Genomic DNA, 27903 nt, shown 5'->3' on the forward strand with positions numbered 1-27903 from the left:
AATATTAGTAGATCTGGATGTGGTTTTATGGTATATTTAGTGACCGTTGAATGTATTGAATGTTTTAGGCTACTGCAGTAAAAGTTTATGATGATGTAGAGTTATTTAATTGTAAGGGCCCAAAGGCATGCCTCATCCTTATCTCTGACTGAAGACAGAACTATTCACTCATCAGCCTTCACTAGGGATGGGCAATTGGTCACCATAGCATCTGATGTGAAGGACCCATGCGCTCCCACAAGAGGCAAAGAGGTTCTTTAGAAATGCCCCAGTAGGAACAGCCATTGATGTTCCCTGCCAGAGAACATTCTCCCCTCCTCCTGCAGCTCTGCTGCTCCTCCTGTGTGAGAGCCAAGAGACAACCAAAAGGCAGGCAAGGAAGAAATTCTGGTGGACCTCTAGTTATGGTTCATATTGCGGAAGGAAAGGTCTTGAAGAGAGCTAACCCTGGGCTTTAACTAGTGCAGGAGTGAGTCAGTGTGCAAAACCAAGGTTGTTGAGCCTTCAGCCTTTGCTCAAGGCCAAACAGGACCCTGCCAGAAAGGGGGGGGGAGAGTACTGGCTGGTTGATTGGCAAGCAATGGCAGCAACTAGGAGGAGCCTGGCAGGATCATTCTTGGGTGCGCAGCTCTCTCTCCCAAGATGGTCCTAGCGCTGTTTTGGGTGAGAAGGAAAGGAGGGCCTGCAGCAAAGAGGAACCCGGAGCCAAACCTATTAGCTGGCTTTGGTCAGCTGTGGCACTAACTCTGTACCATAGCTGTCAACGTTTCCCTTTTTTAAAAGGGAAATTCCCTTATTCTGAATAGGATTCCTTGCAAGAAAAGGGAAAAGTTGACAGCTATGCTCTGTACCCTCGTGGGGGCCTTTTGCCTGGCTGGAATGTGTCCTTGAAGATACAAGTCTCATCCATTGCTCCACCCACTTTTGTCTCTGGTCCTGCCCACCACAAATGGCACCTGGAAGCCTTCACCATAAAGGAAGGTGGCTCTCTGGGATGATGGTGATGATGATGATGGTGGTGGTGGTGATGATGATGGTGATGGTGATGGTGATGATGATCCTCATCCTTGCCTCATATGGACAAAGCATTTCCAGTAGGCTCCACTCCAGCTTTTGCCTGGGCACTGGTATTTTCATTTCTTTATTTCGGGGGTTGGCAGCCCTGCGCCGAGATTGTGCGTCTTAAGTGAGACTTCAAGCTTTGCTTCTTCGGGCTTTAGCTGTGCCCCTGGCTGGAGTCCAGCCCAGGCACGGCGCCAGTCCCAGGCACAGCTGAGCTGCTTTGGCCCAGCCAGTACTCAGACACGCCTAGGGTGTAAATAAACCCTTTCCCTGACAGGCCCAAGGATCTCTGCAGCCTCTCCCGGAGAAAAATAATAATATTCTGGAGCCCATACCTTTTTTTATTATGTAGATCCTTTTAACACGCAGGCCAATTTTCCCCTTTAAAAACGAGCCTTTCCTAAAAGGGAGGTAGCATAAAATACAGTGCGCTGGCCAAATACAAAAGAGGACCAGGGTTCCTACACCTTTAAACAGAATTGCAAACCAGAAAAGTATGAGATGGGTCAGGCAAAGAAAAGAAGATGGGGTGTTGTTTTAAAATCAAAACAATGACTTGTGTGGCTTATTCCAAGGATTCTACCAATTCCCTAGTGAGGTACAAGGAACTGTTAAGCTTTCGAGAAGTGTAGCACAGTGCCTCAAGTTGCTTCCAGACAACCTGTTTATTGAGCATTTATCCTGATTTGTTTGCAGAGAGGTCGATCAATTAATCACATGCCTTGAGACACACATGTCTCAAGGCGATGTACGTAATGCAATAAAAACAGCACGGAAAATAGCAACAGCTACATTTTAAAACAGTACATTTTAAAAACCGCTGGCAGAGACCCCTGCATCCAGCTGGGAAGTCGGGTCAAAAAAAATGTCCTCAATTGTTTGTTTGAGAGCCTGTCGTATCTCGACAGGAATGCTGTTCCACAGTACAGGGAAAGCCACACTTTAAAAGCCCAGCTCCAAGTTACTGTGGTTAGACAGTGTTGTACCAAGCAAATGTTAATCAACACTTTCCAGTGCATTTCTTCCTCACTTTTCTTAGTGCAGAAATTCCAATTTTGGGGGTGGGGGTGGGAGAGAGTGTGTGTTTGCTGCACAAGAATACTAAATCAGCTGTAATTGCACCACTCAAATTTTCTGGTAGGCGATTGAGTCCCGTCCAAAAATGGCAACGGTCTAGAACCACCCTAGAATGGAACTTCATGTTGTCTTGGCAGACCCAGGTCTGCTGAGATCACGAATGTGCGGCTGTCGGTAGGGGGCCATTGTAGAAGAAAGTTCGTGAGCAGGAAGGAATGAGTGCTTAACGCCTGCTGATTCTAAAAATTCCTCCAAAGGCTGTTCATCGTCCTGGCCAGACTTACCTCTGGAATTAGAGTCCAGCTTGGTAGTGCTGTGCTGTGAGCTTTCTGCAGATTGGGGGGGGGGATCATGATGTTAGGTGACCTAAGCATCTGGCTGGCCGTCTTTCAGTCTGCTCAAAAAAGGGGTCATCCTATTTATAATGCAGCGAGGTTGGTGCCACTGTTCTTTGAAACGGTATCATGAGAGGCATCCCATAGATTCTCTAAAAATAACAGTGTGATTGGCTTGCTAATGCACTGATCTTTGCCACTCGAGTAATCTCAAATTTGCCCCCTTTCTGCCTCTGTACCGGGTTCACCGAATAAAAAGAGCACTTGGGCTGCAATCGCAGCCACTGAAACTCAGGGGATATCTTGCACTACATTCCTGAGCATGTGGACTGACTCAGAAGTAAGTTCTACTGAGTCCTGTTGGGATCGCTCCCAATAGAACTGCAGCCTTAATTTATTTTTATTTTTCCTAAAGTTATGTTCAGCAGAACCCTTTTGATAATTCAGAAGCTATTATGGATAGTTTGTAGGGAACACCATAAAAGTCACCCGTTGCGTTAAGACTCGCATCTCCTCCAAACAGTCTGCTTATTGCGCATTCCTCTGCTTGCACAGAACCTATGCGGAGGTTGGATTATAGTTGGTCTTTGCTGATTATTTGTTCCAATTTGTTTGCGGGGAGGTCATACCGCAATAGGCATTCCTCCTGATTTGCTTGTGGAGTGTTCATCGGCTCACCCCACACTTTCAGTGCATTTCCCCATCGCTCTCCTAACTGGAAAAAGTCAATTTCTTTTCTTTTCAAGTGGATTTGTTGCATTAGGGCAACAGAGCCCTTTAATCTGCTTCAACTGTGCAAACTTAACTTTCCTGGCATGTGCTTGAATCTCTCCCATTAAATACTGATGATCTGGAAGCACCCTTAAAGTACACTGTTCCAGCACTGCAAACTATACCTGTTGAAATTTCCCTTTTTTTTTTTACATAGCTTTTAAAGATGCACAAGCCTTGACCTCTTTTTCACATGATCAACCTAGGGAGAGCCTGGATCAGAATTGAGGGAGAGAATTTATTTAACCGTTTGTCCTCATGCTGCAACAGGGTGGCCAGGGCAAAATAGGACTGGGCACCTTAATAAAAACATAGAATTGTAGAGGTGGAAGGGATCCTGAGGGGCATCTAGTCCAACCCCCCTTGCAATTTAGGAACCTGCCCACAGCTGTCCCTGGATGGGCTCGAACCACCAACCTTCTGGTTAACAGCCAGATGCACCGACCCTTTGTGCCACTGGGGGAAACTGCACCATGGGTAGTTGTGCAGAATAGGTAATTTCAGCAGGTGTAGCTTGTGTGGCAAGTATACCACCCTACAAAAGCATAGGACAAAAGAGGTGGAGGGGCACAGAAATTTCCACCCAGAAATGTCCTGTTTCATCACATGATATTCTGTCTTTCCTATAAAAAAGTTCATTAAAATAGTTTATACCAGTTATTTCATTATTATTATTATTATTATTATTATTATTATTATTATTATTTTGCATGCCTTTAATCTGATGAGTAAGTAGCATTTCTACAGCATTGTGTAGCTACAACGGGCCCGATCCGATCGCTATCTGCATTCTTCCTATGCCTTCTTACTTGCATTGCTCAGTTTTCTACTGCTGACACCCTTTCTTGTTGAAGAGTTGTGTGTCTCTAAATGTGCACATGAGACTCCAGTTCTGAGTCTCCTCAGGGCACTGTTTATATTGTGCGTGCATTATGGTATTGAGGCAGTTATACACAATCCCACTTTCAATACTGCTTGTGCCTGCAAAAGTTTGGGGGCAGACATGCTGCTTTGTTGCTAATCCTGGAACTTTGCATATCAGAAATATTTGAGGGTGTGGGTTTTTGGTCTTGTGTTAGTTGCACTATAAAGCAAGAACGCTGCCTCCAGATGGCTATAATGCTTAAAGTTGGGGAAAGCATTGCAGAACAACTCATAGATGTGTGGATGATGTGCAGATGGTCTGGTATCAATCCATTACTACTGCACTATTACTGTGTCAGAGGGACGCGGGTGGCACTGTGGGTTAAACCACAGAGCCTAGGACTTGCCGATCAGAAGGTTGGCAGTTCGAATCCCCACGACGGGGTGAGCTCCTGTTGCTCGGTCCCGCTCCTGCCAACCTAGCAGTTCGAAAGCACGTCAAAGTGCAAGTAGATAAATAGATACCGCTCCGGCAGGAAGGTAAACGGCGTTTCCGTGCACTGCTGTGGTTTGCCAGAAGCAGCTTGGTCATGCTGGCCACATGACCCGGAAGCTGTACACCGGCTCCCTAGGCCAATAAAGCGAGATGAGCACCACAACCCCAGAGTCGGCCACGACTGGACCTAATGGTCAGGGGTCCCTTTACCTTTTATTACTGTGTCAAAGACATCTTGCAGAACATACCACAAACCCCCACTGCCACCAGTTTGGAGGGGTCCATTTATCATCCATTTGGTCTGTTTTAATGCACCATGAAGCAGGTTCCTTAGTCCATCGGTAACTATAAACCTCCCTTCGTGTTCCTTTGTCTCATCCTTGCTTTGCTCTTGAAACATAGGCACGTATAAAGGCTATGTAGAAATGTGTCTCTATGATGAGATTCTTGACAAACTGCATTTGCTTTTTAAAAAGGAATCTTTGTATGTTTGAGGAGGAAAGAGAGATGACTTGCAGCACATTCCTAATGGCCAAGCCATGCTTTGGCTATGCTGTTGAAATGGACCAGCTTTTCCTAACCTGGTGCCCTCCAGATATTATGGACCACAACTTCCCATCAGCTGCAGCCAGCCTAGTCAATGCTCAAGGGATGATGGGACTTGTAGTTCAGCCACATCTGGAAGCCACCAGGGTAGGGAAGGCTAAATTGGGTCAGTATGTACTCCTTGTTTTAGAAGTTATCCATTATGTGACCATAATCGCCGTCTAAAGGCTAGCCAGGAATTCAGTATATGTAGTGAGGTCCAGAACACTTTGATTTTGAATACAAAAAAAGAACAGGAAAAAAGTTTTGTGCATCTGTTTTAAGCATAGCAGAGCTTGATCTAATGAGGAGAATTCTGACATTGCTGGCATTTAGCCACTTACCATTGGCCTCTGCTGTCAGCTGTGGGAGAGGAATAGCTGTGAGGCCTGAGGGCTTTTGCAACTGTGGAAGTTTGTGGAGGGATTTAATTCCTTCCAGCTGGCGAAGAGTTCTGTCTCGTTTCCATTGGGCAAGGGAAAGCCTTCAAAATCGGTCCCATTATGTGGAAATCTGTGTGCATTTCATTTTTCAAGGGCAAGAACTGAGACGCGCTTTCTTCTATTTTCTTTTTTGCTGTTGCAAGTCTTGCCATGAGTTGTTTGGGGAGAATGCATAAATATATTTGCAAAGGACAGCACAAAAGTCTTTTCCCTAGGGAAAAAAGTGCAAAATGATATAAGTTCTTAGCTCTTCTTTTACACTATATAATAGTGAATACCCAAAAACATTATTCATGACTTTATTTGGACTAGCTTATGACTTTACGCTCATTCTCATACAAATTGTCAATTTCACTGTACCTACAGCTGTACACTCTGGAAACTTTCTGGATCGACGGTTGCCATGCATTGTCCATGTGACTGCCCTTGAAGGCAATTTGGAAACTTCAGCTAATGCAGACCATAGCTGCCAGAACAGTAAAGCCAGATGGGATCACACAATACTGATTCTGAAAGATCTAGCTTGACTGCCCGTTCAGCTCCCAATCCCAATTCAAGGTGGTGGAACTTAAATGGGTTGGGACCAAAATACCTGAAGGACTGCCTCTCCCTATCCTAATCTGCCTGTGTCTTAAGAGCTTCAGGGAAGGTTTTTCTCCAAGTCTCATTGCCATGAGGAGTTTCTTACATGGCAAGGAGGGACAGAGCCTTCTCTGCAGTGTCACCCCATCTGTGGAAAGCTCTGCAAAGGGACTGTAACGGTTGCATTCACCTTGTTTTTATATGGTTCTTTGCTGACCTTTTTTCACGGGCATTATATTCCATTTTAATGTTGTTGTTTATTATTATTATGTTGTACACTAAGTGATTTTTAAAAAATAAAGTATTACGTGGTTTATAAATGCTGATAAATAAATAAATTGTAAGAAGAATTAAAACATTGCTAAAGTCCATTGATTTCACCGGTAAATGCTGGGTGTTCTCTCTGAAATCAGCAGGACATAAAAGTGTTTAATTTTTGCTGGATCATGTCCACTCTATTCTTATTCTCTGAAATTGTCTAGACTGACGCCATATATCTGTACTGGTTTAATATTCCCCTCCCACTCCTTGCCAAGAAACAATAGTTATATGGGTAGGGCAGGTGGATCGCTAATGGAATCAGGTCCATCTTCACCCAGCTACAATCCCTGGACTTCTTTGTTGATGGTTATACCATTATTAAACAGATATAGCTCATGGGAATTGTTCATTGCCTGCAGTAATTCCTGGCCCAGTAGCCTCCCTCCAAGAGTGGGATTTACTGTCTTGTACAGTGTATAATAGGCAGTAATATTTTACAAGGCAATAACGTTTATTATAATCTCCTCCTCAACTCCATCCAGCCACCCCATAAACTAGGAGACGGGTGAAACAGAATTTTACATCTTACAAGTGGTTAATGTAATGAGCTTGACATTATTGTCTCTTTTCACAGTTGTGGAATCCAGAGGCATGGATCTTCGTCTCTTGCTGTTTATTCTGGCACTGGTGTCTGCGAGCGATTCCTCCTCCACGGACAAGGGTGAGTGTTGGTGAAGAAAAGCTTTTGATGCACTGTTGCTGAGCTCTGTGTGATGTACTTGACACTAGATACTTGCTCACCATAGTTTTCATGCTAGGGCTGCTGTTTTTACCTTGCTTGGTTCAATGATTTAGCGCTGAACCGTACTTCAGAGAGCACTTCTCCTCATATGAACCTGAACTTATTGGTTGAGGTCATCATCAAGGGACACGGCCAGTGTACCCTAGAGGACAGGAATAGGAAACCATCTACAACCGAGGATTAGGCCTTTTCAGTTGTGACTCCAGGGTTACGGACTGACCTTAAAGATTGTGTACTTCGCTGCCTGTCTTTTAAGTGATTTTGTAAAGCTCACTTATTGGTAAAGCCTGGTGGCATTAAGACCTACTAGTTGCTTTGTTTTCATTTTTGTGCTTTTCATTTTGAGAGCTAAGGTGATGTTTCTGGTAATGATAACATTGTTGCTTGTATATATCAAGTTCTGATATATTGTGAGGGGACTGCCTTATCCTCTAATCCAACTTTTCCCTAACCAAAAGCTTCTTTTCAGCACAGGAATTATTTCTTCTTTTAATGGGTAGCCAGACCACAAAAAGGGGGAGTTATAGGGGGGAAATGGGCAGTTCAAAAATTCAAGTCATGGTGAGGTAATAAGTGATAACATTGTGAAAAGTGCTTCCCTGCAGACTCTATTGCTACCCTCCACAGAGTGGTACAATTTGAGTATACATTTTACAAACAGTAGCTGTGGATATGAGTTAAATGCATCTATCTGCCTGTGACATTTAGTTGGGACTTTGGTTGACTAAAATGGAATATATTTGTGGAATAGGTAGCTTCTATCTTCCTTACAGTTCCTAGATTCAGGGTTTTGGGGCAAAATTGGGGCCGTGATCTCCTGAGGGCTATTTCCAGAGGGCTAGCCATATTGTAGTGCTATCATAAGTATGTTCCAGTGGAACTTACTTTTGAGTAAACATGTTGAAGATTACCTGGGAGTGAGCCCCATAGTGGGACATACTTTTGATCAAGACTTCTACTCTTTGTGCTTCTTTCGTAAAGCACGTTGCTCCTTCCAAATAATCCTGGGAAGCGTATTTTACCCATTCTAGAGCTACAATTCCCAGCACCCTTAACAAACTGTAGCGCCCAGAAATTCATTGGGAGTGGCGGAGGGGGCGGGTCTCCCTGGGTGCCACTCTGGGGGGGGGGGTGACAAGATGGCCCCTGCCTCCCCCCATCTGTAGAGTGGCCGAGGGCACGCACAGTCCGTTCAAGATCCTCCGAGAGCCTAAGAGGCTTGGGGGATTAGGAAAAACAGATAAATAGTTTCTCTCCAAGGGAGATACAATCCTGAAAGTGCTTGATGCTGAGAGGTCTGGAGAGGGGAGTATTAGGTGGAATTTATTTGCGTACGACTAACTAGAATGGGTTTCCGCATATCGAGTTGCCCGAAAGAGTACTTGTGTCTTGTCTGATTTATAAAGCTGCATGCTAATTTTTGTTTTTTAACGTGGGGGCTGTGTTTGCCAGGCAGCTGGAATGCCTCTCGACTGCCAAAACTGTGGAGAGGCCTCTTAGATGTGGAACCAAGCAAAGGAGCGCAGTCTATTTGTTCCAGTATGCTGCACTGAAAGGAAGATATTTTCCGGCCTGTCTTGCATGGGACATTTTTTAAGCTATTCTTAACAGTGTTCACATGTGTTTTAAGAATGGATGAACAGTACTCTTCAGATCGCTTAATGTTCCTTGGGGGCTAAAAAGGCTGGGGGGGGGGGACGACCCCTTTTATCAACCTTCACAGGAATTTGCCCAAGCCAAGGAGCTGTAGGGAATCTTTTGCTACTGTTGTTAGCATAGCTGCGGTTTTTAATGGGCACTATAAAGAAATAGGCATTGCACCTTTTTGTTTCCCTCCTTCTGTTGCAAATAGTAAAATTTGAGTTGTTCACAAGGAAAGAAAGGCCTGGAATGCTCCACACGTTTGCTCCAGATTCAGAGCCATATTCTGTGGCCTCGGGGTGCTAGGGGTGGGAACAAACCTGAACTCTACTGAGATATTTATCTGAACCATTCTCAACTCTGTGTCACATTTATGCAATAGATAAGAGGCCAGCCTGAAGCCAAAGTGCTACAAGAAGCACAGGCAGTGGGCCGCCAAGACAAAAGCAAAACCTGGAATACTGTGTCCAGTTCTGGGTGCCATAATTTAAGAAGGATATTGACAAGCTTGAGGGCAAAGGAGGGCAACCAAGATGATCAAGGATCTGGAAAATAAGCCCTATGAGGAACAATTGAAGGAGCTGGGTTAAGTGTAGCCTGGAAAAGAGGAGACTTGAGAAGAGATATGATAGCCATCTTCAAAACTTAAGGGCTGTCACGTGGAGGATGGAATAAGGTTGTTTTCTTCTGCTTTGGAGGGTAGGACTCGAACCAATGGCTTCAAGTTACAAGAAAGGAGATTCTGACTAAAGGTCAGAAGGAACTTTCTGACAATACAAGCTGATCGACAGTGGAACAGACTCCCTTGGGAGGTTGTGGTCTCCTTCATGGGAGGTTTTTAAGCAGAGATTGGATGGCCATCTGTCATGGATGCTTTATCTGAGATTCCTGCAGTGCAGGACAGTTGGATTGGATGACCCTTGGGGTCTCTTCCAACTTGGCAATTCTATTATTCTAAGAGAGCCAATGGGAAAGCCCATAGTGCAGAAGGTAGAGGGGCCACTTTGCATGCCGGAGGTCTCAAGTTCATTCCCCAGCATCTTCCCATTTTGTTGCTTGAGGTGAAATGGGATGTGCCACCGTGCCACCACCTCCCCCCTCTCCCTGCTAAAGCATCATGTACCTACGTTGCGTGGTGGCGACTTCTGGCAAGATCTCGCTGAAATCTCATGAGCCCTGTTTTCCTCCTTCACATGATGGTAAAACTCGGAACATCTGGAAAGGGATTTTGCCTGAACTTAATCAGTTTACAGTGGTACCTCGGGTTACATACGCTTCAGGTTACATACGCTTCAGGTTACAGATTCCGCTAACCCAGAAATAATACCTCGGGTTAAGAACTATGCTTCAGGATGAGAACAGAAATTGTGCTCCAGTGGCGTGGCAGCAGCAGGAAGCTCCATTAGCTAAAGTGGTGCTTCAGGTTAAGAACAGTTTCAGGTTACGTACGGACCTCCGGAACGAATTAAGTACTTAACCTGAGGTACCACTGTATCTGGTTTGTATAAGAAACTACTTTGGTATCAGCTCAGGGTTAGAAGCCTACAGGGCAATTTCATGTAGGTTTCAGAGGGGGAATCCCAGAGGGAAAGTGTGTGTGTGTGTGTGTGTGTGTGTGTGTGTGTGTGGGAGAGAGAGAGAGAGAGAGAGGCTTCCATAAGGGAGCAGGTCAAACATCTATCAAGAGTGAACTGTCAAGGTGGCCAGTTGGGCAGAGGCGAAGAGATAGATTGAAAGAAAAAGGGGTGACAAAATGGAGAGAAAAATGAGAGGCAGTAACCCTGCTCTTGACAAAATAAGGTTTTCTGTCCCTGCATTTAAGGCAGGGGAAATAAGAGCTTGGGAATGAGTCCCAGCTCATGGAACTATATGCAAGCAAGGATAGGCCCTTTTGAAACATGATCTCTTGCCAGGGGAAGAAGCTGGACACATCCTCTTTTGTTTTGCTTCTGTAATAAACTTTGGTCCATTTAAAACCCCTGTTGCGCTGCCCTTAGGAGAGTAATAATTCATCACTCTGGAGGAGAAATGTTTTGCAAGAGCGCATGATAAAGGGAAGAGCACATGATAAAGGAAAACAAAGCAGCATTTGGACAAGATGATCCTTACAAAAGAAGAGCTTTTGGTGTGCTACATCTCCACAAATCATTATCTGCTGTAGGTTTCCTCCCCTCCTACTGCAAACCTGACTTTGCTGCCATAACAATCTATCTCTTAGATTTGTGATGAAATGATGCAGCTGCCTTAAAGGCTCAGTGGTAGAGCACGTGATTTGCAGGCTATAGACTCCACAAGTTCAATCATTGGCGTCTCCAGGTAGCACTGGGCAAAAGGCCTTGTCTGAAAGCCTGGAGAGCTGCTGTCTAGTCAGTGGAAACAATACTGAGCTTGGTAGGCCAGTGTTCTGACTTGGTGCTAGACAGCTTCTCTTTGCTGTTGTGTTTCTCAGCACTAGCTGTTCGAAGACAAGTCAGGACTTGACAACTAGCCATGCTGTGCCTCTACAGTTGGAGGCAGTAATGTTGCTGAATGCCAGTTGTTGGAAACCACAGGAGGGGATAAGTGTTCTTCTGACTGAGTCCAGCTTGCAGGCTTCCCACAGGTTTATAGTTGGGAACAGTGAACACAGAATGCTGGCCTAGAGGGGCCACTGTCTTGATCCATCTGGCTCTTAGGTTCTAGTGGCTTCCTTCTTCTCCTCCTAGTGCTCCTCTATGACTGTTTCTTCAAGGTCTAATAGAGATTACTTGCTTAGCATTCCATCCATGAGGCTGGGCTGCTGAGGGCTCAAATTAGGACCTTCCTTGCTGTAGCCCAAATCCCCTAGAATTGCTTATCCACCAGCATCTATCTTATCTTGTTCCTTCGGGAGAGAAGCCAGTGGAATGTTCAGCATTCGATAGCATCTCTTCTGTTTTCTGTTCCGTTTAGTTTTGTTAGCCTTATTGGCTGACGTCTTCTAAGTTTTATGTGGAACTTATCGGAAGGCGGCTAGGATTCTTGTAATTTATGTTGGGTAGATGTTACTGGTGTCGGCTGAAGAAAAAGGCAAGAGAAATAATTTTCCTCCACTAAGTTGGTTGCTGCCGTTCCTTCCCCTGCAAGATGGAAGATATTCTGAGGGTCACTCAAAAATTCTCATTAGAACTTGTTAACAAAAAACTTTCCCCTGAGACTTCTTCTTCTCTTCCCTCCCAATCCATTTTTCTTTCGTATGATGTCTTTCTTTCTTTTTTAAGCCTTTTAAATTATCCGTAAGCTTCTCTAGGAGGAGTTTTCGACCGTATTTTAGGACCGTATATTCAATCCTGACTTATCCTTATGTTGTGAGTTCTGGCTTTCTCTTCTGTCCTATGTCCTGGTTGCTTTTCAGTCCTGGCTACTGCATTCATCCAATGCATACTGATTCCCAGCTCAGCTCAGACCACTGACTATAGCCCACACTCATCAGCAACCACTTCTTGTGAGTTCTCTGAGGGAATGTCCCAGTGGCTCTTTTGGCAAATAACCACTGGCTTGTTTGTTGGAAGAGTACTGGTTTCCACACGGGCTCCTCACTGAGGCAGTTTGTTGTTGTTGTTTAGTCGTTTAGTCGTGTCTGACTCTTCGTGACCCCATGGACCAGAGCACGCCAGGCACTCCTGTCTTCCACTGCCTCCCGCAGTTTGGTCAAACTCATGCTGGTAGCTTCGAGAACACTGTCCAACCATCTCGTCCTCTGTTGTCCCCTTCTCCTTGTGCCCTCCATCTTTCCCAACATCAGAGTCTTTTCCAGGGAGTCTTCTCTTCTCATGAGGTGGCCAAAGTATTGGAGCCTCAGCTTCACGATCTGTCCTTCCAGTGAGCACTCAGGGCTGATTTCCTTCAGAATGAATAGGTTTGATCTTCTTGCAGTCCATGGGACTCTCAAGAGTCTCCTCCAGCAACATAATTCAAAAGCATCAATACTTCGGTGATCAGCCTTCTTTATGGTCCAGCTCTCACTTCCATAGATCACTACTGGGAAAATAGTCCTTTTAAAAAAAGTCATCTGCATTCCTTTTCCACACCTTCACTGAATGCACCGAGGGTCAGAGCAGGATCACACCCGTTGGTCTCATGCCACACTTCTGTGCACTCAGCGGAAGATGTGAAGAGGCTTTTATGAATGCACAGTTGTAGACACCCAGGCTTTTCACACAGGGGTTTCCCCTATCACTTGGAAGAACCCAGCAGCTCTATGCACATAGAAGCCCCTTTAACACCTTCTGCAGAGGTTGAGAGTAGAGCGAGTGGATGTGATCCTGCAGGATTACAAGTGTGAAAATCCCTTTTGCTCAGGGTTAATCACAACATCCTGGGCACCATGGAAGGGTTGACTCTGACCTCATGGCTTTTTATGGTGCTGAATTAATTTCTATTCAGTGTGAATTCATGGGTCTGTTTCTCAGATTAAGAGCCAATTACGAGTCTCTTTCGTACAATATTACGATGTTATCTTTAACACTTCTTCAGAGTAAGGTAAAAATAAAGTTGCCCTGCAAAACAACAATCTTTTAGACTGCAAACTTTCCCATCCATTTCTGACACTATTGCTGGCAGAATAACTCCCTCTCTCTCTTTAACTAGATGGCAATGATTCATTGCTTCTTCTTCTGCATTTGTTTTCTGTTCATATTTGATTGCGCTTGATTTTCAGAGGTTCTCCTGTAAGCCATTATACTCCCCCCCCCCCCGATTCATTACAAAGGTAGAAAGGATTTAATTGCACCTTGGTCAATTTCGTTGCACCTCTTAGATCAGAAGGCAGGTTAACATTATTAAACCCCCATTGCTGATTCATTTTAGCAGACTTTAGCAAAGTTAAGGGCTTTCAGATTCTTACTGCAGGTGTCTTTTCAATAAGCATGGAATGGCTTTCGATCTGTGACTCCTATTCGGCAGTTGGGAAACTAAGATTGCAAACATACAGTAGTGGGCTGCTAGGGCTTGGAAGTGAGGGGTTAGTTAGACCTATTGGAGTCAATCTAGGGCCATTGATCCACGCCTAAGTGCACACCTGTTGCGGGTTCCCTGATCTCAGTTGCAGGGGTCTGGGCTGCAGTGGTAAGAAGGTCGTCTTCTTCTTCTTTGGTGATCACCCATAGCCAAGTAAGATTGTCTTCCATAAACATGGTTTTAACAGTGAGTCCATAAGTGACTGTGGAGGCCAGTTCTGGATCCACACGTCCTTCCACAGTGGGGACATTGGTTTCTGGGCAGGAGTTGATCATGGTGTGGATTTGCCAAGCGTGCCTTCCTCTTAGCACGTTTCTCCCTTGTGTCCTGAGTTTGAGTGTCTTCAAAGCCCATGACACCTTTGGTAAAGGCTGTTCTCCAATTGGAGCGCTCACAGGCGAGTGTTTCCCAATTGTTGGTATTTATACTACAATTTTTAAGATTTGCCTTGAGACAGTCTTTAAACCTCTTTTGTTGATCACTTTCGACCACTTACTGCTCTTTTGACAAGGGTAGAAATCTTGGTCAGTTGAGAAGGTTCACACTTGGATGAGATGATGGGAAGGAACAGGAGCTTGTGAAAAGGGTTCCAAGCCAATGCTCACCCCCAGTACCTCAGTAGACTGGGTAGAGAGATCATAGTCCCTGATGAGATGGCTGAAGACAATAAGAAATTATTGTGTATGATGTGCATACACTGTTTATTACACAGGGTGCCCTTGGAGTCTTACATTTGAAGGGTGGCGTATATACTTACGAGGTGGATAATTAGTAGATAAACAGTCTTGTCCAGGTTTTTTCCTCCGGTATTTAAAAAATAATAATCCTGAAGACTTCGTTGATCGCAGACAATAGCTGGAGAAAAGAACTGACCATGCACTCATTGGAAAAGATGCCAATGTTATGGCAACCTTCCAATTGCTTCTGCTGTGGTCAGCACCCTAAACTGTTACATGTCTCACTGATGCTGCCAGCCACTCCATGGAATAGTACTCAAGACCTGAAGTCTGTCAGACTTGACCAACAAACTTCCTCCACTCAGGTTAGCCTTGGGCTCTCGTGGTGTGACAAGTCTTCATAGAGGTCAGCTTTCCAACTAACCACGCCATGGCCATTTCCCCCAACGTCATATTTTAAATAGCAATCAGATTTTTATGTTTCTCTCTCTGTTTTTTAGCAAAATTCGCTAGCAATTGCCAAGCATTTAATACATATGGCTGTGGTGATGAAGTAAAAAAGGCAGCTGAAGAGCATTTTTGAAAGCATCTAATCTCTTCTGCAGAGATGGATCCATTATATGCAAATATGCCCTGTAAATGTGCTCCCACTGCGGCCAGCACTCCTGCTATTTACAAGGTTATGCTTGCTCGGAGCCAACTGCTGTACCACCCATGGCAACCAATGACGTTTGACTTTACTCCCCGTGCTAGAGCTGCAGAATAGTTTGTGGCACATAAATTATTATACAACTCTCTGATAGGGAGATGGGCTGTTGCCAGGGCTCATTCCTAGGTCTCAATCCTAGCAGACTTTGCAATAGCTGTGTTTTGAAATGCTTGTGAGCTGATTGAGCCTTCGGCTTGACCTTATGTAGACATAACGGCTTACGTCCAAGCTATCTGAAAGGCCGTATTTCCTCATACAATCCTGCCTGGGTTTTGATATCTTTGGAGACGCCCTTCTCTCAGTTCCACCACCCCCACAGGAGCGCTTGGTGGGGACGCAGGAGAAGGCCTCTCAGTGGCTTCTCCCAGACTTTTGAACTCCTTCCATAGAGAATTTAGACTGGCTCCCTCCTTGCTGTCCTTCCACTGGCAGGTGAAGACTTTTTTGTTGCAACAGGCTTTTTAGGAACCGAGTATTTTTAATGAGAGGGCTGGTGCTGTGCTGTTTTGTTGTAATTCATAGAATTGTAGAGTTATAAGGGACTCTGAGGATGGTCCATGTCCAACCCCCAGCAATGCACAAATATGCAGCTGTCCCATATGGAGATTGAATCTGCAACCTTGGCATTATCAGCACTATGCTCTAACCATATTGTTTTAATAGATTTATATAGGTGTATGGTTTTACTTCTTGCAATCTTTAATTGTTTTTAATGATTGGGTTTTTTCTGTCCTTTTTTTGTGAAACTCATTTTTAACTGTAAACTGCCTTGAGTTCCATCAGGGTAAAAGTGGGGGATGAATGAATGAATGACAATGCTTATCATCATCATCATGTATTAGATTACTTACCCATTAATCACCATAGAGTCCAGGGCAAAGTACAACAATATTAAAAAAATGCAACATTAAAATCAGTTAAAACAATCTGCAATCAGAAGAGTAGGGTGGGTCCTATATGTGTGTCTGTGTGTGTATACAGGTGTCACAAGCTAAGGTAAACAGTAATAGTAGTAGTAGTAGTGATAATAATAATAATAATAATAATAATAATAATAATAATAATATATTTGTACCCCGCCCATCTGCTGGGTTTCCCCAGCCACTCTGGGCGCCTCCCAACAGTTACATGTTGAGTGTACGATGCTTTTCCCAGGCATAACCTTTTAGTTTTTAATTGCCAGGCCATGGCTTTTATGTTTAACCAGGCCTTTGTTTTATTCATGTTGCCTCCTGGTGGTGCTCCGCTTTTAGTGGGGGTAGGTAGGACTTGTGCAACACAGTGAAAGCCATGCAGCACATTGTGAAACTCTGTGGCAGAAGCTGGGTATTATTTATTGAGCTTCACAAACAAAATGCTGGAACAAACATTGCAACAGTGATTTCTATAATATTTTATAGCTAACAGGACCAGTGGTCAGGGATGATGGGAGTTGTAGTCCCAAAACATCTGGAGGGCCAAGTTTGCCTATGCCTGCTTTAAAAGGTATTGAGACAAATTCATGGAGGTCTTGCCTGTCAATTTCCATTAGTCAGTGTTAACCATGGTTTATCGTTACATTCAAATACCAAACTGTGGTTAGTCTTAACTATGTCTATAGAAAAATAAGGCAGAGTCATCAATCAAGGTTTGAAGTTGGCTTGTCTACCTGAACCATAATTAAGACTAGCTACAGTTTTTTCTACGCACCCTAATGGTGGCCAAGAGATTGATATTGATGAACTGGAAGAATAGAGATATGATACCCTATAATCAGTGGATTGTCAATATGACATCACTTGCAACTGCTTATGCAAAGACTTTGTTTGAATAAATACGATAGCGTTTGGAGTGAGTTTATACAGAATGTAGTAGGCGTTTGACATTAGGATTATTAGGATAATAACACTACAGTGTCACCTCGGGTTACATACGCTTCAGGTTACATACACTTCAGGTTACATACGCTTCAGGTTACATACGCTTCAGGTTACATACGCTTCAGGTTACAGACTCCGCTAACCCAGAAATAGTGCTTCAGGTTAAGAACTTTGCTTCAGGATGAGAACAGAAATCGTGCTCCGGCGGTGCAGTGGCAGCAGGAAGCCCCATTAGCTAAAGTGGTGCTTCTGGTTAAGAACAGTTTCAAGTTAAGAACGGACCTCCGGAATGAATTAAGTACTTAACCCGAGGTACCACTGTATATCAGTTTATATAAGAATGTATGGGAGTATCTTCCAACATTCAGTTTCAACAAAGGTCCACAAATTCTAGCACTATGTCCACTTTCTCCGTGCCACAAATGATTTTATAAACTTCTGTCACCTCTCACTCGCCTAAACTAAAAAGTCTTTTGCTCTTCTTTATTTTGTTGCTTGTGTTTTTGACATTGTTTCAAAATCCCATGATAGAAAGAGGCTGAGCAATGAATCAGGAAATCCTCTTGAATTCTACCTCTTCCATCATCTAACTTTGAGCATGCAAAATCACTTGGCAAAAGGCTGCTATGATGACCTCCTGGATTTTCCGCTTAGTGGCTTACAGGGGTAGACTGTTGGATATTTTCAACCAATCTTTTTATGTTGTGCATAGAAGGTGTTTTAGATTTTTAAGAAACACGTGTTGGTGGCTCTAAAGTTCATTTACTTTATTTACCAAAGACAAGCTAAGACATCAATCCCCCTTGCTGAATTTTCACTTACGCTGAATATAAGGAGGCTAATTTGTTCCCCAACCTGCTGCCTGTATTAATTCATTCACTGACTCAGATGCCTTCCATCCATAATTAAACATGAGGCAAGGGCTTTTGATTCACCTCCCCTGCTGTACATGTCCATCCTTAATATTACTATTTTTGTCTAATGCAGAAAAATAAAACTGCCAGGCAAAAAGAAACATGTCTAGACATTCTAATTTGTTTTTGAAATATAATGGGTGGTTTCAAATTGGTCCAGTCAGTATGCATGTTAGTATTATTCCTTTGTAGCTAGTGCACAAATAATGGCAGTGTTTGAGCACATAGAATATATGGTCAGAATGCAGAATGAAACAACTTGCTAGAGAGATGCATAGCACTTAGTCATTAGGAAGAGGTTTGTTGTTTCAAGGAAAAAGCTTCCCAATTAGTTGTTAGGGATGGAGAGAAAAAATGCAAAGCCTTTCTGCTACCAGGAGCTGGTGAAGTCCAATGCTACCAGATTTGTTGGCAGTGGCAGCTGAGACTGCTGGTGGGGATTTTACCAATATCACTTTGCATCAGTGGTAATTTGGGATCTGGGTACAAAATGAAGTATTTACATAAGCAGCTCTTTGTACGTGGTGTTTTGTGTTTTACAAGAGGACATGGGGTGGCTCCAGGAGATATTTGAGGCTCACATTCAAAGGTGAGCTTACATAATTTGCAGTTTCCTAAACAATATGCAAACCGAAACACGGCTATCCTTGCAAATTCTCACTTCGGTGAATTTTTCAATGCAGTTGTCTAGCCATGTAATGTGTGTGTGTTTGGATAGATAGATGAGTCATGTGCATGTAAATTAATAGTAAAAATGCATTACATTGGGGGAATTGCCTTGCAGAGATGTGTATCGTGGGAGAAATTTGCGCAGATATGCTTATGAATTTTCATGAGAACTTCCTGAATAAATCACAAACCAATGGAGAGAACTAAACTTAATTGTAGGAAAAACAAGAAACTGAAGTTGACGTATTTTCCCATCCTTAAAGAGGACTAATTCCCTGCCCCAAGGAGCTTACAGTGTGCTACTGGGGGGGGGGGGCAACAGAGGAAGGAGAAGGGAGACAGGAAAATATATCTATTTGTTTCAGATACTTGTAGACAATGGGGTGTGGGAAGTAAGAGATTCACAGGGGAAAGGAGGAGAATGGCGTACTATAGGTGTTAAAGGAAGTACTCCCAGGCATAAGAACAGCTAATGTGGTGGAGCTTGAGGAGCGAAGAAACTCTGCAAATCCCTGGGCTGCAAATCCACTGAAAAATCCTATGGAGTTAGGTTTTTGTACAGTTAACTGGAGGGACTGGAATAGCATTCAGTAGCCTAAAGTTGGGCAGTGCCTTTCAGCCCAAGTAGGGGTGGACCTTGGTGGTGTGGTAACTTGTGTGAAGCCAAATTTGACACCTCCTTCCTGTTATGTACTGAGTTGAATAGGATCCAAACTGCAGCAGTCTGATTGGTCCTAGAACAATAGGATCCAAAAGGCAGCAGTCGGATTGGTCCTAGAACAATAGGATTCAGAATGCAGCAGTCTGATTGGTCCTAGAACAATGCAGCAGTATGATTGGTTGGCAGGAACCACCCAATCATGCTCCAGATAGAAGTGAATCCACAACCTGATTGGCTTACAGTAGAATTCCGGAATTAGCCAATCATGTGCAGCCCATTGTGTAAATAATGTATATAAAGCAGATACCTTGAGGGGACTTTCATTCATTCCTCCTCACCACTATGAGCTGAATAAAGAGCATGAAATCACTTTGCGACTCTGAGTATATTTCACTTCCCAAAGCCCCTGGTAAGTACTTGGCTGGCTTTGGGGAGGTGGAAGGAGGACTCTAGGACCCTGTCAGAGCCCTCACACCTCCATCCCAATGATGGAACAACTGTGCTTGTGTCCACCGTATGTTTCTGCATTATTTCTTGCATGGTGCATACCTCCAGACAGATTTGTCTCTCCGTACAAATTTGACCATTATTTGCCCTTTCCTGTGTATGAATGTTTCATTATTAAATTGTGTTTGAGTTGAACAAAACACACACACACACACACACACTAACTTTAGGGGGGCAGTATGAGGCTGTGTAAGGGAAGAAAGTTCTAGAAGGGATGCCTGTAAAACAGTGGACAATCTTAGATCTGTTTGATGCTTGGAAGCTTCAAGAAAACCTCTTTAATTTGATACAAGACATCAGGCAATGTCTGATGTTGCTATGGCTGTGGAGAACATCGTGACATTTATCTTGAAGTCAGAATAGTATAACCCCAGATTTCAAGAGTGCCACAAGCAGTGTCTGGTCAGAGTGCTCATCTTAGACCAGATAAATAGATGCCTTTGAAAATCATAATGACAGAGTTCTCTGGGGGGGGGTGTCAACGGATTGGAATGCACTCTTCCATTCTGTCTGTGAGACTTTTTAGCTTAGTCTCAAAACTTTATTTAAGATGTCTGGTTGGAGGAGACGTTTGCAACTGCTGTTGCTGCATGAGTATGGATTAAAACATTTGCAAATGAGGCTATGTGTGCCTGAGATTGTCCGGGGAGGCTCTCTTGAATGTTCTTTCAGTGGGGACAATCTCGTTTGGTGGGGACACGGAGTCAGCCCTTTTCTGTGCCCCTGCCCCCAAGCTGTATAAATCCCTGCTCTCTGAAATTCACCTGGCAACAGTGCTAACTTTCAATGGCCAGATGATTATTTCTAAAATTGCATCTATACATATAAATTACTGTATGCACATAGTATGAAAATTGGTGTACTCTCTTGTCCCCCTTTTTGATTATGTATTTCTTCTTCTTTTGCGTGGGGGGAGTCACTTATGTGTGAGTTGCCACCCAGCAGTCAGACAGGCATTGGCTGAAATGACTGCAGTTTCTCAATGGCTACACCTCCTCTCCAAGCCAGAACCTTCACTGGCCTTGCTCCATGCCTTTCTTGCAAGCTTTTGCTTGGCTAGAATGTTTTCTTGAACTTTGATAATCCACTTTGATAATCTACTTTTGCGTAGCCTACCATACCAAAAGGGACTCGGGTGGCCCTTCAGGACTTGCCAATCAGAAGGTTGGTGGTTCGAATCCCCGCGACAGAGTGAGCTTCCGTTGCTCGGTCCCTGCTCCTGCCAACCTAGCAGTTCAAAAGCACATCAAAAGTGCAAGTAGATAAATAGGTACCGCTCTGACGGGAAGGTAAACGGTGTTTCTGTGTGCTGCTCTGGTTTGCCAGAAGCGGCTTAGTCATGCTGGCCACATGACCCGGAAGCTGTATGCTGGCTCCCTTGGCCAATAAAGCGAGATGAGCGCCGCAACCCCAGAGTCGGCCACGACTGGACCTAATGGTCAGGGGTCCCTTTACCTTTACCTTTACCATATCAAAGCTAAGAATGACACACAGTCGTACTTTGGAACTTGAATGGAATCCTTTCTGGAAGTCCATTAGACTTCTAAAACGTTCAGAAAACAAAGTGTGGCTTCTGATTGGCTTCAGGAAGCTCCTGAAAGTTGAAAGTTGCGCCGGACATTTGGCTTTTGAAAATCATTCGGAAACTGGAACTCTCACTTCTGGGTTTCGATTGTTCGGGAGCCAATTTGTTTGGGAGCCAAGGTGTTTAAGATCCAAGGTACAGCTATATTTTGCTCTTTTACCATAACCTCACAGCACCCAAAATTGAATGCTCAGTTATCTGTAATTTGTATCTATTTGTATCTGTTAGGGGCCTCTGGCACCCCCTGCCCCTGGCACATGGCCCCCAGACAGTTGCCCACACCATAATGCTCTGTGGACAGTGATCCTCCTTAATAATAATAATAATAATAATAATAATAATAATAATAATAAATTTTATTTATATCCCGCCCTCCCCAGCCGAAGCTGGGCTCAGGGCGGCTAACAACAATCAAAATAATCCAACATTCTAAAAACATTCATTATAAAATTAATTAAAATCAAATTAAAATCAAATTGATGGCAACCATTAAGCAAAATTCTGTGTAGATTGCCAGAGGAGGGGGTCAGGCTGTGCCCTGACCAAAGGCCTGGTGGAACAGCTCTGTCTTGCAGGCCCTGCGGAAAGATGTCAGGTCCCGCAGGGCCCTAGTCTCTTGTGACAGAGCGTTCCACCAGATTGGAGCCGCGGCCGAGAAAGCCCTGGCTCTAGTTGAAGACTCATAAATCCTGCTGAAGCAAACAGAGCTCATCAATTCATCATTCATCAGTCCTGAAGCTGCTTTGGGATTAATGCTGCAGTTTTAATGGTTAGATTATTTGGGACAGAGAGGTTAGCTGGTTGGCATTTTGGATAATGTGTGGAAGTAAGGGGATTGTCAGTCACCTGGCCATTACAGAGATCCTTTAAGCAAAGGAGGAAAACATTGGCTCCTTTGCTAAGCTGCCCAAACATGTTCCTGGCAGAAAAAGTTGTACACCTATGTTCTTTCAAAAATCTGCCTCTTGCCAGAGAAAGCAAAGCCAGGGGCCTAACTGAAGAAATGGTCTCTTGGTGCCCAACATAGACAAAGATTATAACTTGCCCCCATACAAAAAAAAAAAAAAGCACTTATCAAATTGTCAACAAGCATGTGCAGAAGATGTGTAGCAGCCGCTTCAGAAAGGAGATTAATTTTATAATGCTCTGCAATCATGTCAACACATTAGGATGACTGGCTGAGGAAACTGTTCAGGACCAGTTCCACAGTAGTTAAAGGATATTCTGCTGTGCCTTATGCAGTGGCTGCAAAAATAGTAAGTTCTGCCCTCGCTCTGAAGCCACGTTCATTCCACTTGAATGATTTGAAGTGGTTGTTACAGTCCTCCTTTCAAAGTGCTTGTTTTCCTAAAAGAACAACAACAACAACAACTTGAGTTAGTTGTATGCAGTGTTGCATGAGCAAAGGGTGGGATACAGGACGATAATTTCACACACCCTCCCAGAGCCTTGTTGCTTTGCCTCACTGTGTCCAACTTTATCAGGATAGAAGGGGACATGAGAGATTTCACAAAGGCTTTTGGCGTTTTATTTTTGCTTGCCACCAATACTACCTCTTTTATTATTGTGGCAGCAGTAGAAATAATTGCACTCCTGGGACCGCTATGAGTACCATTTTGTCCTCCATGTCATGACTCCCATCTCTTGCATCGATCTGGACATGGAGCTGGAGGCTGCAGAGGCACCCAGTGGGGAGCCAAGTCCGATTCAGTGGTCAGAGCTGACTGCTGGACATAGGGAGACCATTGTGCCTGAGGCTGTCGGACAGGAGCTCCCAAAGGAAACTCCCAGACCACCCTCCATTTCCCCTGGCTCTGAAGAACCCGATGTCTCCCACCACACAGCACCAGTCTGGTGGCACAGGGAGCACACCAGAATGGAAGCTATGAGATGCAGGAGGAGTGCCTTCCTTTGGCTCAGAGGGTTGGTCCTTGAAGGCTCTGCAGTTCTCTACAGAGCAGTGGAGTCTGGAGGAGGTAGTTCTTAAGATGGAGCCTTCAGTCTGCCTTTGTTGGAGCGTGGTGCTCATTCAGAATTGGCTGTGGTCCAGTGGCCTTGGCGCTTTCTTGATTGAATCAGTCATCAGACTAGAACCCAGCATTCAGTCTTGCTTGGCTTTACGATGTCACCATATCATCGCATGGTGCCATCATGAAGAAGCAAGGGTCCCTAGGAGTGTGGGTGCCCATTGCCAGGAGGTTTACAGCACACTTCAGCCCTGTTCATTCTCCATTCTCAAAAAGCGTACCAACTTTACCACTTGGAAACATGGTGACAAAATTGTGGGTGGGTTTTTTTTGGGGGGGGGGGGCGGAATTCAACTGACCACCATCATAAATGAATGATGTTTATTTTCTGGTGCTTAACCAAGCTCTACTCCTTATGAACATTCATTTCCATCCTCTCCCCCTCCATAAATATTTCTGATGGCTGAACAAATATTTTGAAATGTGCAGCTACTCTTTTCTTTTAAGCTCAATGTCATGTGGTCTTTTGTTTGCTTCTCTGTTTTCTTTTGCTGGTGTTTCTTTTCAGGATAACACCTGCTCTTTACTTGAGCGTTTTTTTATTTATGCATTTTAATTTAGTTCAATTTATTTGTCTAAGCACAAGGGTCAGTTTCACCAAGAGACCTTGAGCATAAATCGTAGCGTGATAAACTAAGTGGTGTGCCAAGTCCTCATCCACACTCCTATGCTTCATCTTTTGGTGGTGCAGCAGCAGATAAAAAAGATTTGACAGATCAATGAATGCTGCAGATAGAAAAAAAGACCGGCCTTGGTCCAGTATACCTGAAGGAGCGTCTTCACCCCCATCGTTCTGCCCTGACACTGAGGTCCAGTGCAGAGGGCCTTCTGGTGGTTCCCTCACTGCGAGAAGCCAAGTTACAGGGAACCAGGCAGAAGGCCTTCTCAGTAGTGGCACCCGCCCTGTGGAACGCCCTCCCACCAGATGTCAAAGAGAAGAACAACTACCAGACTTTTAGAAGACATCAGAAGGCGGCCCTGTTTAGGGAAGCTTTTAATGTTGAACAGACCACTGTATTTTAATAATTTGTTGGAAGCCGCCCAGAGTGGCTGGGGAAACCCAGCCAAATGGGTGGGGTATAAATAATAATAAATAATAATAATAATTAAAAGCTGGACAGGTGCACAAATCAAACCAAAATAAACAAAGGGGCCTTTTCTTGGCTAAGCCTCAGCTCCAAGAACACCGACTGAATGTGCTTTTGTTCCTCTGGCAAGAGAAATGGACGAGTTGCACAGATGTGTGCTGGTTTCCTGGCCAGAAATTACATGCTTCCCATCTGCTTGCCTCTTGTTCGTGAACACATAAAAGAAAGGAAGGAAGGACTTCAAATGCCCCTTCAGTTTTATTAGCTGAAGCCCAGAATTTGGAAAAAGCAAGAGACAGTAGCTGCCATTAATTGGTAACACGATGCCCTCTACATGCCGCAGGATGTGTCAAAGCATTTAAGAGAACATACCAGAAAGATCCGTGCCAGACTGGAGGGAGAGCACATGATGCCAGGCAGGCAGGGGGGAGAGAGTGAAGAGGAGACATTTGAAAGAGGAGTGGTTAAGTAGCCCTGCAGACCAGACTTTTCCATGTGAGGGAGTGACTCTGATGGTTTTCGCTTCATGGTGTTTGCTTTTAAACCATGGGGCTCTCCAAACTGGTTTTTATTTCTTCTCCACCACCACCACAGAGGCAAGGGACCATTCAACATTCCCCAATATGAGCCTGTTTATATTTTTTGGACTGCAATACCCAGCAGCCTCAGCCAGCACAGCTGTTCCAAGCTGGGGCTGATGGGAGTTGTAGTCCAAAACCTCTGAACATTCAGCATACGTTATTTGCAAGTGGAGAATCAGTATCAACTGTACTAGAGTGATCTTCAATGCTTTTTTTTAGACCCAGAATTCAGAACCTAGGCGCAACCTGCAACCTGTTTGTTTGTTTCTTTTTAAACAACTTCTCTTTTTTCTCTTTCCCATCTCTGCATACAGGCAACCCCTTATTTGCACGGGGGTTGACTCCTTGCGCGAAATTGCATGGAATCCAAACATCCCTGGCCTTCCCACCCCTGTTCCACTGCTTTAGTGATGCCTTTTATGACGCTTCCAGATCACTTCTGGGTCCAGCGTTATGCGCAGGTGCGCAATTGCGCACATATTGGTCGCCCCTAAAACGGGGGTGTGGCGTTTGCCCTCCTAGGCATGTGACATCATACTGGGTCATAAGGAAAGGGTTAACTAAGTGTAAAATGATTAACCAATAGGAACCCAAGGGGAGGAGCTAGAGTTAGAATGGTTAAGAAGTCAATCTGGAGTTAGAGAAGGGAGAGGGAGGATAAGTCTGTGGGTTGGGCTAGTTTGATGTGAGAATCTGTTAAGAGGAGTCAGTTAAACAGTTGGGATAATCAGTTAGAAAGTATTAGGAAGGTATAGGCCGGTAAAGAAACTAAGGTTAAGAAACTGACAAGAAAAATTATCTGAAACCATCAACTTGTTAATGCTTATAAAATAAACTTATTTGATTTACCGTATTTTTCACTCTATAAGACGCACCAGACCACAAGACGCACTTAGTTTTTGGAGGAGGAAAACAAGAAAAAAAATATTCTGAATCTCAGAAGCCAGAACAGCAAGAGGGATCGCTGCGCAGTGAAAGCAGCAATCCCTCTTGCTGTTCTGGCTTCTGTGATAGCTGTGCAGCCTGCATTCGCTCCATAAGACGCACACACATTTCCCCTTACTTTTTAGGAAAGAAAAAGTGAGTCTTATAGAGCAAAAAATACGGTAATTTTAACAACTGTCTGGACTCTGTGTGTACCCGAGAGTAACTGGTTGGTGGCAGCAGGGAAGCGAGCACAGTGGTGGCACAGGGATCAATAGGCCGTCAAACATCCAGGGACCCTGTGTGATCGCCACAGGGGGTTGCATGTATCTTTCTCCCTCTTCTTCTTTTTCCTTCATTAGAAAAAGCCCTAAATAAGAAAAGGAAGAAGTGGTGATACCACAGTCCTTTAACTGAGGTGTGCATAGGAAACAGCCTAAACCTGAGGCAAACATGTTACCTTTTGCATCCAAAGCATGTACCCTGCCTCTGAACTACAGCCCTTCTCTAATCAAATGTCAAGCCACCAGCTGAAGAGCAATGCCCTAAAGCAGCCTTCCCCAACCTGGTGTTCTCCAGATGTTTTGGACTACAACTCCCATCAGCCCCTGTCACAATATCCAATTATCTCTCCTTCAAAATTCTATTCCTAAGCTCTTCATAGTTATATTCAGGTAGTGTCTTCATTGTGTCTTCACAGCCATGATTTCAAGTTCATTCATAAATAGCGTACTCTTGAGCTGGAAAGAAACTTGTTGCTCTGGAAACTGCATAATAATCCATGGTTTTTCATGGACCTTACCCACCTGCTTCATTTATGTTTAGTTTAATTACAAGCTGTTCAGTTGCCTGTTTTGTATAGATCCTGAAGAGTGGAACATGTGGTCAGTTATTCAGGTGCTGTTACAGAGATGTTTATAAAGGGGATAAATGACAAAGATTTTCCGAGCCTGAAAAATAATCAATTTTGTATATTCATGTGTTCCCGCTGCCCCAGTCCTAAGGAAGATGTTCATTTAAAAAGTGAAATGAAATAATGCTAGCATTGAGGAATTTCTCTCCTGGCGACAAATTGCTTCTTTGCAAAATGGCCCCAGGTGGCATGTTGCTCTTATCTGAACCGATTTCAGTCGCTGGATATCAATAGCATATTAAACTACATAACCATGCGCTGGCCAGTGTAAACGAATGGTTGAACTGAAACAAATCTGATCCCAAAAAACATTCCCTGCACCAGACCTGATATGGCCCCTCCTGAAAACAGGAAGAAGCATGGTGGTGCTGCCGGCAAGAAGAAAAAGAAGAAGGAGTTTGGGTTTGATATCCCGCTTTATCACTACCCGAAGGAGTCTCAAAGCATTCTTCCCCCACAACAAACACTCTGTGAGGTGAGTGGGGCTGAGAGACTTCAGAGAAGTGTGACTGGCCCAAGGTCACCCAGCAACTGCATGTGGAGGAGCCGGGAATCGAACCCGGTTCACCAGATTACGAGTCTACTGCTCTTAACCACTACACCAAGCTGGCTCTCTTGGTGTAGTGAGAATAATAATAATAATAATAAATAATAATAATAATAATAATTTATTATTTGTACCCCGCTCATCTGGCTGGGTTTCCCCAGCCATTCTGGGCGGCTTCCATAGAAACCAAAAATACACTAAAATATCACACGTTAAAAACGTGAGAAGAGCGAAGGAAATACTTTCCCACCCCCATCCACCTCTCTGATTTGAAAATATGGAGGCGTGTCTTTAGGTCCCACACTCTTGTGGGCGTTGGCTGACTCTCGCAAGAGCACAGGACCCA

The 27903-nt window shown here is 44.1% G+C and overlaps 1 protein-coding gene across 8 annotated transcripts in view; it reads left to right on the forward strand.

Annotated features, from left to right (window-relative positions):
- Nucleotides 1-27903, forward strand: part of GHR (growth hormone receptor) — a 103865-nt gene that overhangs the window by 43271 nt on the left and 32691 nt on the right. For all 8 annotated transcript variants that reach the window (XR_014539634.1, XR_014539635.1, XR_014539636.1 and 5 more), the window contains exon 2: nt 7111-7197. Coding sequence is in view for 4 of the 8 variants with exons in the window: in XM_083576165.1 (XP_083432291.1) it covers nt 7128-7197 (70 nt within the window). In the remaining 4 variants the exon portion in view is untranslated. The remainder of the gene's footprint in view (nt 1-7110; nt 7198-27903) is intronic.

This window comes from Podarcis filfolensis (genome assembly GCF_964270895.1).
Source record: "Podarcis filfolensis genome assembly, chromosome: 11".
Classification (NCBI taxonomy): Eukaryota; Metazoa; Chordata; class Lepidosauria; order Squamata; family Lacertidae; genus Podarcis; species Podarcis filfolensis.